The following is a 12,578-nucleotide window of genomic DNA, read 5'->3' on the forward strand; positions in this document are numbered from 1 at the left end:
TCCTATTTTTTTTTTTTTTAATATAGTATATGTCACACATGAATACATACAAGTGTAAATATATATATAAATACCTGCTGTGTAGAATTGGTGAAGATCAGTTTTCTGCCTTCCTGATGGATTCAATACTGGTGTGGAATAAGCTACATTTAACATAATGGCTTTGTTAAATGCAGAGGCCATCTCGTTCTTACGCTCTGTCCCTGGAGACTTTATTGTGGTGACTTTAGTTTGCTTAAATTTCTTCTTTGATCTTGTAGAAAGAAATTGCGCACTTAAGCTCCGAGCAAATTCTGCTCTTGTTACTCCACCATAGAACCCTCCAAATGTCAGTAAGTCTACAAGATAGAATATTTGCTTGATGGTTACTTAGAAACTCTGCCACGATGAAAATGTAAAAGGATTGGCCATATTTATTCCAAAAGCTTTAATGTTGACTCTGCACCTTTGAACTGCAAGGACACCCTGTGGTGACATGAAGATCTTACCACTAAAGATTAACTCACCAGAAGAGAGCTGCGACCTGAAATAAAGGACATGGGACATTCTATGAAATTAGAATACACAAGTATTTTAGGATGAAAGTCATTAGATTCAAAGATGTTGGATAATTACTATTTTTGCCTCAATAGTCATGGTTTTTCACAGCAAAACATAGGAAATGAACAAGCACAGAAAACAGGAATAGGAAGTGAGGTTCCTCACTTCAAACCTGCCCCACCATTCAAAATGATCCTGACTATCTACCTCTCTTTTAAATAAATGTAATGACTTGTCCTCCTACATTTTGTCACTTTGTCCACTCCCCACCCCACTGCTGCCTCCTCCTCCTTCCCTTGCTCTGTCCACTCGGCCTCTCCCCCAACTCTCCACTGCCTCCTCCTCCTCCCATGGAGTCACTGACATACTCCACCTTCAAAGATGTTGGTAACTGCCGGGGAGGAAGAGGGAGTGGCGGTGGATCGTGGGAAGGCCGCGTGGACATAACGATGGCCGACAGGAAGTGGCAGCTGGTGAAAGGGGAGGGAACCCCACGGTGACCGAGCATGTCCTGTCGGTGGCAGCGGCCAGAAGAGAGGACAGAAAGTGGCGGCGCTGCGCAGCAGCTGCAGCTCACCTGCAGTCCGTTTGTCTTTTGTGTTTTTTATTTTTTGTCTTAATTGTAGTGTTTAGATGTGATGTAGTGTTTTTTTGTGGTTGTGTACTGTGTGGGGGGGGGGGGGGGCTGTAAAATTGTCTCTTCCGAACGGAGACGCGACCTTTTTTCTGGGACATGTCTCCGTTCCCGCTGCGGCCTACCGTCGGCCAAACACCTGGAGCTGGTGGCATCCACCTGGGACCACCTGGGCTCTGGTTCGCAGAGCCCGTGGACCGAACATACCATCTGCGGAGCAGCTGCCTTCGGAGGCTGTGGTGGCGCTGCGAGAGTGGCTATGACTCGCCTTCGGAGGCTTCGGCCGCGGGCCGCATGGATATCGGAAGCTCGCAGCCCTCTGGGTGGGCTCTGACATCGGGAGCTCCGGCAGCGTCTTCGCTCGCCCCGAATCACAGGGCTTGGGTCGGCCCGCTGCGGACTGTTGTGATATTGCTGGGACTACTTTGTGTATCCAAGAACTACTTTGTATGGCTGTGTATATAAGTGATGGGTGTGATTAGGCGGTCACTCTGGATGCAGGTGGCCACGGAATAAACAGCCTGGAGTTGAGCTCCAGCAATGTAACCTTTTATACACGTGTACTTGTGGTCCGTCCAGAGTCACTAAAGGTACAACAGGTACCGGACCACGAAGCACAACATGGTGGCAGCGGCTTGGTGTTTCGCCTAGGGAGGGAATGAAGCATGCCCGAGCAGAAAAGGTTAAAAAGAAGAAAAAAAAGAAGAAAAAAAAGCCCTGAAGGGAAACAAAACAAAGAAAAGTTTCCAGCTCGGTACGGGATGTTTGGAGTGCATCCCGACAGAGCCAGTATGAGTTGGTATAGTTACCTGCTCAGTAGTCGGCGCCGAGTTAGCGACGTAACGCTGCAAGCTGCTGGGGGTGGTGCGTGTAGGCCCACGTCGCGCCCCAGCACCTGTGTAGGCCCGAGATTAGAAGCCTGCAACTGCATCGGGGGGGAGAGACCGGGAGACCCGACACACACGGAGATGTGCGGTGACCGGGGAAGACCGGGAGACCCGACACACACGGAGATGTGCAGTGACCGGGGAAGACCGACACCCACGGAGGTGTGCGGCAACCGGAGGAGACCGGGAGACCCGACACCCACGGAGGTGTGCGGTGACCGGGGAAGACCGACACCACGGAGGTGTGCGGCAACCGGGAGAGCCCTGGAGGAGACCGACACCCACGGAGGTGTGCGGCAACCGGGAGAGCCCTGGAGGAGACCGACACCCACGGAGGTGTGCGGCGACCGGGAGACCCGACACCCACGGAGGTGTGCGGTGACCGGAAAGACCGGGAGACCCGACACCCACGGAGGTGTGCGGCGACTGGTAAGACCGACACCCACGGAGGTGTGCGGCGACCGGGGGAGGCTGACACCCACGGAGGTGTGTGGCGACCGGGAGAGCCCTGGAGGAGACCGACACCCACGGAGGTGTGCGGCAACCGGGAGAGCCCCGGAGGAGACCGACACCCACGGAGGTGTGCGGCGACCGGAGGGGGTCGGCGACCGGAGGGACCGACCACCCGCGGAGGTGCGGCGGCCGGTAAGGCCGAGGCACTAAATACTCACCCAGGCGTGTCGACCGTAGAGTCGGGTCGGCCCTGGGCCCGAGGCAGCGGCAGCGCGTTGGAATAGCGCGGCAGCGCGTTGGAATTGCGCGGCAGCTGCCGGGAGCACCTGTGGGCGGAGCCGGGGAGCACCTGTGGGCGGGGCCAGCGGCAGCGCGTTCGAAAAGTTGAGCGACAGCTGCCGGGGAGCACCTGTGGGCGGGGCCAGAGCGCACTGCAGCGGAGGCGCGATCGCACCGCGATTACAGCAGTGCCAGCCCAGCAGTGCCAACCCAGCAGTGGGAGCCCAGCAGTGCCAGCCCAGCAGTGGGAGCCCAGCAGTGCCAACCCAGTAGTGGGAGCCCAGCAGTGGGAGCCCAGCAATGCCAGCCCAGCAGTGGGAGCCCAGCAGTGCCAACCCAGCAGTGGGAGCCCAGCAGTGCCAACCCAGCAGTGGGAGCCCAGCAGTGCCAGCCCAGCAGTGGGAGCCCAGCAGTGCCAGCCCAGCAGTGGGAGCCCAGCAGTGCCAGCCCAGCAGTGGGAGACCAGCAGTGGCAGGCAAATCATGGTGGTGGAGCATCTAGAGCCTACACTACGTTTGATCTACACAGAACGTCTTCTTGAGGGGAAGATATGGAACAAAATGAATATTTTGTGTTTAATGACCTGTGTAGTGATCTGTGTACTGAAAGCGTAATGTATTATATTTGATGCTTTTGTATATATGTATATATCTGTGGAGTGACCACACGGAGTGAGTGACCACACGGAGTGAGTGACCACACGGAGATGAGTGACCACACGGAGATGAGTGACCACACGGAGATGAGTGACCACACGGAGATGAGTGACCACCCGGCGATGAGTGAAATTCCGCAGAGGAGTGACCACCATGATGGCGAAAAAAAGCAATTGTGTTTAATTGTGTTTAGTTGTGTTATTGGTTTTGTTTGCAAAAATATATTTTAGCCCTCGAATGGTAAAGAAAACAATTTTATATAAGACAAGGGGGATGTTGTAATATATAAGACAAGGGGGATGTTGTGATATTGCTGGGACTACTTTGTGTATCCAAAAACTACTTTGTATGGCTGTGTATATAAGTGATGGGTGTGATTAGGCGGTCACTCTGGATGCAGGTGGCCACGGAATAAACAGCCTGGAGTTGAGCTCCAGCAATGTAACCTTTTATACACGTGTACTTGTGGTCCGTCCAGAGTCACTAAAGGTACAACAGGTACCGGACCACGAAGCACAACACGGACCTTTCACCGTCCGGCACGGCCTGCAACAGGCCGTGGGAATTTCTCCGCCCGGAGGGGGCTTCAATGTCGGGAGCCCCGACATGGCAAGTTCAACAGCCTGACCGCGGGAGAAGACGGCAGGGGAAGAGAAAAGACATTCTGGCCTTCCATCACAGTGAGGAGGTGACTGGAGGAGACTCACTGTGATGGATGTTTTTTGTTGTTGTTTTGTGTTGGTTTGTGATTGTGTGTGTAATTGCTTATTTTAATTGCTCTTATTGTTGGACTGTGGGTAACGGAATTTCATCCAAAATACTTGTTTTTTTGGATGACAATAAAGGTTATTCTGATTCTGAGAGAGGTGAGGGCCAGGGGCTACAACATGATCTACAACAGCAGCCTTGTCAATTGGACTGTGTGTAGCTGGTGAAGAAGGGCTCACTGGTGCAAACCAGTGGCATCGGCGCCCAGTTTTAAGGTGAAACAACACAAGGTGTTGGAGTAACTCAGCAGAGTGAATCAGCCTGAAGAAGGGTCCCAACATCACCTATTGATGTTCTCCAGAGATACTGCCTGACCTGCTGAGTTACTCCAGCACTTTGTCAACCATCATCTGCAGTTGTTAGTGTCATCTACATACAATGATAATACCTTATTCGGTTACAGCAGAGACCATTCAGCCCAATACTTCACCCCCCCCCCTCACCCAATGGTCCATTATAACAATTTACTGTATTCAGTAGCCGCAAATAATTTCTGTTGTACTTTAGAATTTTTTGGGGAGGATGAGATGACCTACTACATAAACACATAAACCCTGCCTATCATAATGTTTTCTCTACTCTCAGTTACTACTTCTTGACTAAAAGAGAATAAAGCTCCAGAGTCCCAGTTCAATCTGACCTCAGGTGCGATGTGTGCTCATTCTCCAGGTGTTCCCGTTTCATTCCACATCCCAAAGATATGTTGTTAGAATAATTGAAGAGAGACACAAAAAGCTGGAGTAATTCAGCGGGACGGGTAGCATTTCTGGAGAGAAGGAATGGGTGATGATTAGGGTCGAGACCCTTCTTAGAATAACTGGCTGTTCTAAGTTGCCTGTAAAGTAGGGTGATATCAAAAAGAATAAAAGACAAGATGGTGGGCTTGCGCGAGTGAATAAAGAAGGTGAATGGGACTAATGGGATTGCTCCCCTGAGAACCGGCATAGACTTGATGGGCCAAAAGACCTCCATTTGTAATGTGATAGGAAAGAGGAGTTCAACTCTAGCACGTAAAAGACAGTTTTATCCATTTTTCTTTTAGTTGAGATTCGAGGACTGAATTCAATTCAAACAATATTCCTTCAGGCAGTAAGCCTGGATTCTGGAAATAATTAATTGCCTAATGTACTCAAATTTTGTTATCCCAAGGGTCAAGAGTGTTTAATTGTTATATATATATCAAAACTGAAAAATGAAATTCTTACTAACAGCAGCACAGGTTTGTAAAGTAACCAGTTTATCAGACTTTCAAGATTGCTAAAAATATGAATGCTCACGTTAGAAGAATAATCTTACCGTTTCACCCTCCTCAGTCTTTGTTATCCACGATTATACTAATGCCTCAGAGTGAAAATGTCAGTTATTTTAAAGGGCACGTTGTTTCACTTCTCTCTTCAGTGTAAGCTTCATTATTAACAGGAAGTTAACCATGTGACTTGGTGCCAATGTGTACATCTTGTAAAAATACTGCACAGGAAAGGAAAAAAACCCAAGTTAGGAATCATTCAAAAAGAAATTAACTAAAAAGGTTAAAAAAAAAAAAATCAGTAAATGTATCACCATTTTGTTTTAGTCCTGTGCATGTGAAAACTGGTTATGTCTGGAGTGGAGAAAGATTGCAATGCCATCTCGATAATTCAATGGCTGTAACGCACTTTGAGAAGGGGATGTGAAAGCCATTCTCTCTTTTGAATTAGCTAAAGTGAAGAGGCTCAAGAGGCTAAAACACCTGCTACTCTGAAAGGGATGCGGGAGATGCAAAGTGCAATTTTCAGCCCCTCACCCCCATACTCTTTCCAGCAAGCAAGCAAGCAAGCAATCTCGCAATCTCGCAATCTCTCTCTCTCTCTCTCCCTCTCCCTCTCCCTCTCCCTCTCTCTCTCTCTCTCTCTCTCTCTCTCTCTCTCTCTCTCTCTCTCTCTCTCTCTCTCTCTCTCTCTGTCTCTGTCTCTGTCTCTCTCTCTCTCTCTCTCTCTCTCTCTCTCTCTCTCTCTCTCTCTGTCTCTCTCTCTCTCTCTCTCTCTCTCTCTCTCTCTCTGTCTCTCTCTCTCTCTCTCTCTCTCTCTCTCTCTCCCCCCAACTTGCAGTCTGAGGAAGGGTCTCGACCCCAAACATCACCATTCCTTTTCTCCAGAAATGCTGTCTGACCCGCTGAGTTACTCCAGCTTTTTGTGACTATCTTCGGCCAGCATCTGCGGTTCCTTCCCACAAATCAGTGTCCAATCACAATGGTTTAAAAGGAAGCATACACACTCGAGTTATTTTAAAAATATATTGATCTTTCACACCATCTGCCCACACCCAACCTCGCCCCTCACACCTAATCTTCAGCCTGCTCTTGATCTATGACTCCCCCATCCAGATTCAGTAATCCACCTCAGTGGAAATATCGCCTCGATTCCCTAGTTTGTTCAACTGTCATTCTCCGAAAATACCACTGCACATAATCTGGTTGCACAATCAGTCCCCAATCCCTCCAACCCAACACCAATCTCAATAGACAATAGGTGCAGGAGTAGGCCATTCGGCCCTTCGAGCCAGCACCGCCATTCACCGTGATCATGGCTAATCATGCACAATCAGTACCCCATTCCTGCCTTCTCCCCATATCCCTTGACTTCGCTATCATTAAGAGCTCTGTCTAACTGTCTCTTGAAAGCATCCAGACAATTGGCCTCCACTGCCTTCTGAGGCAGAGAATTCCACAGCTTCACAACTCTGAGTGAAAAAGTTTTTCCTCATCTCCGTTCTAAATGGCCTACTTCTTATTCTTAAACTGTAGCCCCTGGTTCGGGACTCCCCCAGCATCGGGAACATGTTTCCTGCCTCTAGCGTGTCCAATCCCTTAATAATCTCACGTTTCAATAAGATCCCCTCTCATCCTAAATTCCAAAGTAAACAGTCTCCAGTCTCTTCACCCAGAATGGACTATTGGTCTTAAACCCCCTCCCTTCCCTGCCACCACCTCAGGCATTGGTATTCAAATTTACACACCCACCCAATCTCCAATTCCCCTCTGACCCATTGGATTGCCATTCACAGTAACTCATTTGATCTGCTGGTTTCTGATCACTTTGATCCAGTGGGAGCATAACTGCACTGATCTCTATTGGGTGCACTAGACATTCTGGGCAACAAAATTCTTAAAGTGCTTGACAAGATTAATGCTAACAGACTCTTTCCTCCAGTTGGATATTCAAGAACTCATGACAAAAGATTGACCATTTAGGACTGAGATGGAAGAAAATTTCTACATTCAAAGGATTGTGAATCCCATGTAGCCATAAATACTCAGTAACTGAGTATATTCAACACTTAAATAAAACGTTTTGAAACTATGGCAATTAGGAGCAGGAAAGTACAGTTGATGCAAGAGTTCAGTCCTGTTCTCTTGGGAAGGACTGAAAAGACTATTTTTTTTCCTGTCTCTTATGTTCACAAGAATATCAAGATCAGTGCTGACTTGTTCAGGTTTGGTCATGATGTGCCTTTTACCAATTTTAGATTAGAGGAGAGGTTTAGATGTTGAATAATTTTCTCTCTTCTCAAAGATCAGACTATTTCATAAGAAAGACTTTTAGAATTGATTTAAGTAGAAGAGACTTGAATCCCCATTATTAGCATTTCATAAAGACAGAGGACCCAGAAAGAAACACAAATTTCACAATCAACATGGTAATTTTTTTGTCCTATGTAGCAAGTAGTTTTCCGATGAAATTCCATTGCATAGCACAGTCGTAGAACCGTACAGCACCGAAACAGGCTCTTTGGCCAAATGTATCCATGCCAACCAATCCTTGCATTCCTTCTTAAATACATAAACAATATTAGTCAACATCCAGTCTTCTGCTACCTCCTCCATAACTAATGATGTCAATATCTCTACCGCGATCTCAGCAATTTCTGTCCTAGCTTCTCACAATATGCGGATACAGTTGGAGAGGCCCTGTTATACATTACGCCTCGTTGATTATGCAATAACATTTCCAACCCATTTGCCATTGTGAATGCAACTGTAATTCTTGTACAATGCTTCTAAAAATGAGCCAACTACAGCAAAAAAAGCCAAAAAAAAGTAGGCCTCGGAAGATGTATTGTTCCTTGGGTGGAAAAATAAAAGATCAAGCAAAGATAAAAAGCTGGCAGTGGAAAAGGCCAAATATAAATTTAGGGATTATCAGGAGGTTATGACTTCATCCTTAAACTTGTTATAACTTTCAGTAAAATTATAATAATAATAATAATGAACATTTATTTTATATAGCGATTTTCCAAGTGCTCAAATACGCTTTACAAAAACAGTCTTCAAGGTCAATCCCAGCTGGAGGCCGCCGACTCCACGGTGTTAGGCCGTAGCGCGAACGGAGATACAACACGGTAAAGGTCGCATCTCCGTTGAGGAGGAGATTAGAAGAAAAGGTTTCCCCCACCCCCACATATACAGAGCTAAAAATAAATCAAAACATACATTTAAACGATAACAAAAGACAAAAACAAAAAAAAGACAGAGACTGCCGGTGAGCCGCAGCTGCAGAACGCAGCCACGCCCCCACAAAATTATGGCAGATCTATAAATTTATTTTGTGTACGCATCTTTGGGATTGTGATTATATCCTCTAGCTGTAAATGGCTCAAGTAACAGAAATAATCTGACTATCCCTTTAATTCATCAAAATTGAAATGTTGAAGAAAATTATCCCTTAGCCTTCCCCCCCCTATTTCATCCCTGGAATCTAGGTAGCAGGCTGCAGGTACATTTCCTCACACCCCCTTCACCCCCGCCCCACAGTTACATGGCTCCATGTTTAACTCAAGTGATAGCCAGGTTGTTTTTTTTATGGAATCGAGGTGCATAGCGTGGAAGTTGTAGAAATATGAATCTGGCTTTTCCAACATAAAGATGAAGGAAATTAGACATTTTCAATACCTTTAAATAATACATTTTCAAACATCAATTTCTCCTGAGACTATATTCTCTGAAACGCTTTCAGAATGCTGTCAACTGCATTCTATCATGTGTAACATCAGCCTTTGACCTCCTTATTTTTTATTAGACATGAAAATCAGGGATTGCTAATCTATTTTATTACTTTCTGCATAGCTTCCTCCTCCTTACCATTTCAAATTTTCTCCAGGATTGGTCTTCGGCCTAAATTACCATCTTTTACATCATGCTGGATGCACAAGTCATCCTTTCCCCTTTACCCTGAAATTTGAATATGCCGGCAGCATTACTCATGGGCTAACAACCTTCACAAAGATCAGACATGCTGGTGTCAGATTTGTCTATAATGGCAGAATATCTGTGCTAATGGCACCTGTAACAAAGTCCAACTAAATCCCAATATCCCAACATTTGAGTTCATCTACCCATAAAGCATACGTCCAAGTTGATGTTACTATTTGCAGAGAAGAAAAATGTCAATGTGATTTCACTCTTTACTTCCTAGTTGTGCTTTTTAACCACACCCTAATTTTACAAAATTATCTTTAGAAAATCCATCAAAGGGGCAGCACACTTAAAGTTATTGTCTCAGAGCTGGAGTGATCTGCATTCATTCCTGACCTTCCGCGATGTGTGATGAGATTGCACATTTTCTATGCGACTGCATAGGTTTGCTCTAACCTCCCAAGAAAGTGGTTGGGTGAGTTAATTGGCCACTGTATAGAAGAGAGGTAGAATCCAGGGAGTCATTGATGAGAATATGGGTAGAATAAAATAGCTTAGGGTAGAATTGATGTAAAAGTGGGTGGTTGATGGTTGTGTGGCCATGTGGACCACAGGATCTGTTTCCATGCTGCATATCTATCCAACTCTATGTTTCCAAGATCAAGAATCGGGTGAACTTATGTAAAAAAAATAGGCAGAATAAGCTTCAATACACCGTATATGAATTCCACACTCTACCATGCGACTGGTCTTCTCAAAATATTGTGCTCCTCTCTGAGCCATTAGGATTCAGCATGCTAGAACTGAATTTCTGAAACAACACTAATTTAATGATATAAGAAAATAACTGCAGATGCTGGTACAAATCGAAGGTATTTATTCACAAAATGCTGGAGTAACTCAGCAGGTCAGGCAGCATCTCGGGAGAGAAGGAATGGGTGACGTTTCGGGTCGAGACCCTTCTACTAATTTAATGATTATGCACACGGGGTGGGAGCTGCTTTACATCCTCGTCGTCCACCCTGGGTAGTTCTACGGAACTGGCAACATTTGCAGCAAAGCGTCAAGTATGGTACTCTGAAGCACCAATTACCACTTTTGATTGTTGTAGTTGATATACGAAAGAAATAATTATGCACACTGTCCTATGCAATAGAACCACATACACTGAGGCAATCTCCATTACTGACAGCCTCATGTGGCTGACTATTGTTGCTATGTTAAGATATTTCTCTATTTACTCAATACTGATGTTTCAGTCACATTCTTCTTCTTCTATTCTCCTTATGCTGCTGCAAAATTTAACCAAACATTCTTTATTGCTCTTACTTTTTGTTAGATCTTGACTATGGTTGATATCCATTATACCTGTTCTAGTCCTTGCCTTTCTTTGCCGTAGTTTTGGTACATTGGAATTTCTCAACTTCTTCCCCTCTCCTCTACTTAAAATACCACTTTGGAATGACTTAAATGACTTCCCAATCATCCATTGTTGTCATCAATTCTTTCACCTTATGATAACAATCCCCATTTCTATCAATATAGGAAGAAGTTTAGTGGCAGGAATTACAAATGTTTTTACATTTTAAATCATGTAAGGTATAATAAGAGTTAATAGTCTCACTCATAGACATGGAATCCTTGCGGTAATCAGATGGATATGAACATCAACTCAGGCCATAGCAGGACTCAGCTGTGATCTGTGTAGGAAGTAACTGCAGATGTTGGTAATACCCAAGATAGATTCAAAATGCCGTAAAAACTCAGTAGGTCAGGCAACATCTCTGGAGAGAAGGAATCGATAACATTTTGGGTTGAGACCCTTCTTCAGATTGTGTGAAGATGGGTCTCGACCCGAACCGTCACCCATTCCTTCTCTCTAGAGATGCTGGCTGTCCTGCTGAGTTACCCCAGCATTTTGTGTCTATCTCAGCTGTACTCTGCTCCCTATTAATCAGATGATACGTCACATTACGGATGTTAGCAGAATGAAAGATTCCAATTTTGTTCAGTTGTACCATATAGCCGGTAAAGTGAAGTGCTGCAAAATCATGAAATTCCATGACATTTTGATAAGATTATTTCACCCGATCAGCAGGCAGTAACGTGCTGTAACAAATTCCTTTGCACATCGTAGTTGAAATGCAGACATTTCTACCACAAACCATTTTTATACGCAAGTTAAATATTAAGCTGGAAAATGTATTAAAAGCATGACAACAGGTACATAGTACAAACTCCAAAGGTTCAATGCACCTTACAGCCATTATAATACATATTTATGAAGGTAGAAGTGCAATAGATAATTTGTGCATGATTAGCCACAGAAAGCAAAGTGATAATGAGCAGATTAAAAAGCAAAAAAATATTTATATATACAGGTGTTGGAAATCTGAAAGATTTCTATCACAGTTTCGATAGAATCACTGGAGAGATATAAGATGTTTCATTATACAATCCTTGATCTAATTTCCTCAGCATATCCTCAGTAATGCATTTGAATTTTGTTCTCGTGTGTCTGGAGTGAGATTTGAACCCCGGCATATGATCTCAGAAGCATGATTACTGCTACAAAATCACAACTTGCATGCGAGATTAGATTCTATTTCAAAAACAGCAGCACAGATTTATGGATCTGATGCTATGATTCAGCAATCACATACCACTTCCAAAAAAGCATTGAGATACATAGCATTTAAAAAACACAGCACATAGAACACTTCATGATAAAAGCCAAAAAGATACATTTTAAAATTAGAAGTCACTGTTTTTGTGCTCACCTGTATCATGTCGCATTTTAGCTATTGCGATTTTCAATAAATGCAATGGATTTTCATTTACATGGTTTCTCAAGTCCAATCAGATGAATTCTCAGCCGATCCCGGGAATTACTGCATTTTACCACACGCCACCGAATTTTAGATGGCACAAAGACGGAAAGGAAGCGAAAATACTGACGTGAGCAGTTTTAAGCGTTAACAAATCACCTACCACAACAAATCATGCACCGCCCAGCCCAACGCTTTACGTATTGACAGTGAGTGGGCAAATAAATCTCAATTTACCCACAAAGATAATTGAAACACCATAAGGTAAATACTGGGATAAACATGGGACAGAAAACAGCCGGGGGGTATTCATGTTAAAAATGTCTATGTTAAAAATAAACTTTATTCTTAATATGAAATATA

At 44.7% G+C, this 12,578-nt stretch overlaps 1 protein-coding gene across 13 annotated transcripts in view; it reads right to left on the reverse strand.

The window, feature by feature from the left end:
* LOC144606839 (nuclear receptor coactivator 7) overlaps positions 1 to 12,578 on the reverse strand; it is a 61,771-nt gene that overhangs the window by 48,507 nt on the left and 686 nt on the right. For 2 of the 13 annotated variants that reach the window (XM_078423251.1, XM_078423250.1), the window contains exons 2-6: positions 12,168 to 12,278; positions 5,514 to 5,684; positions 4,858 to 4,983; positions 507 to 523; positions 75 to 338 (exon numbers count right to left, since the gene is read on the reverse strand). In XM_078423251.1, the coding sequence (XP_078279377.1) occupies positions 75 to 338; positions 507 to 523; positions 4,858 to 4,901 (325 nt within the window). In that variant the 5' untranslated portion in view covers positions 4,902 to 4,983; positions 5,514 to 5,684; positions 12,168 to 12,278. Of the gene's footprint in view, positions 1 to 74; positions 524 to 4,857; positions 4,984 to 5,513; positions 5,685 to 12,167; positions 12,553 to 12,578 lie in introns of those variants that run through there. The other 11 variants (XM_078423262.1, XM_078423259.1, XM_078423252.1 and 8 more) reach the window with 10 other exon arrangements.

Source organism: Rhinoraja longicauda, chromosome 27 (assembly GCF_053455715.1).
Source record: "Rhinoraja longicauda isolate Sanriku21f chromosome 27, sRhiLon1.1, whole genome shotgun sequence".
Classification (NCBI taxonomy): domain Eukaryota; kingdom Metazoa; phylum Chordata; class Chondrichthyes; order Rajiformes; family Arhynchobatidae; genus Rhinoraja; species Rhinoraja longicauda.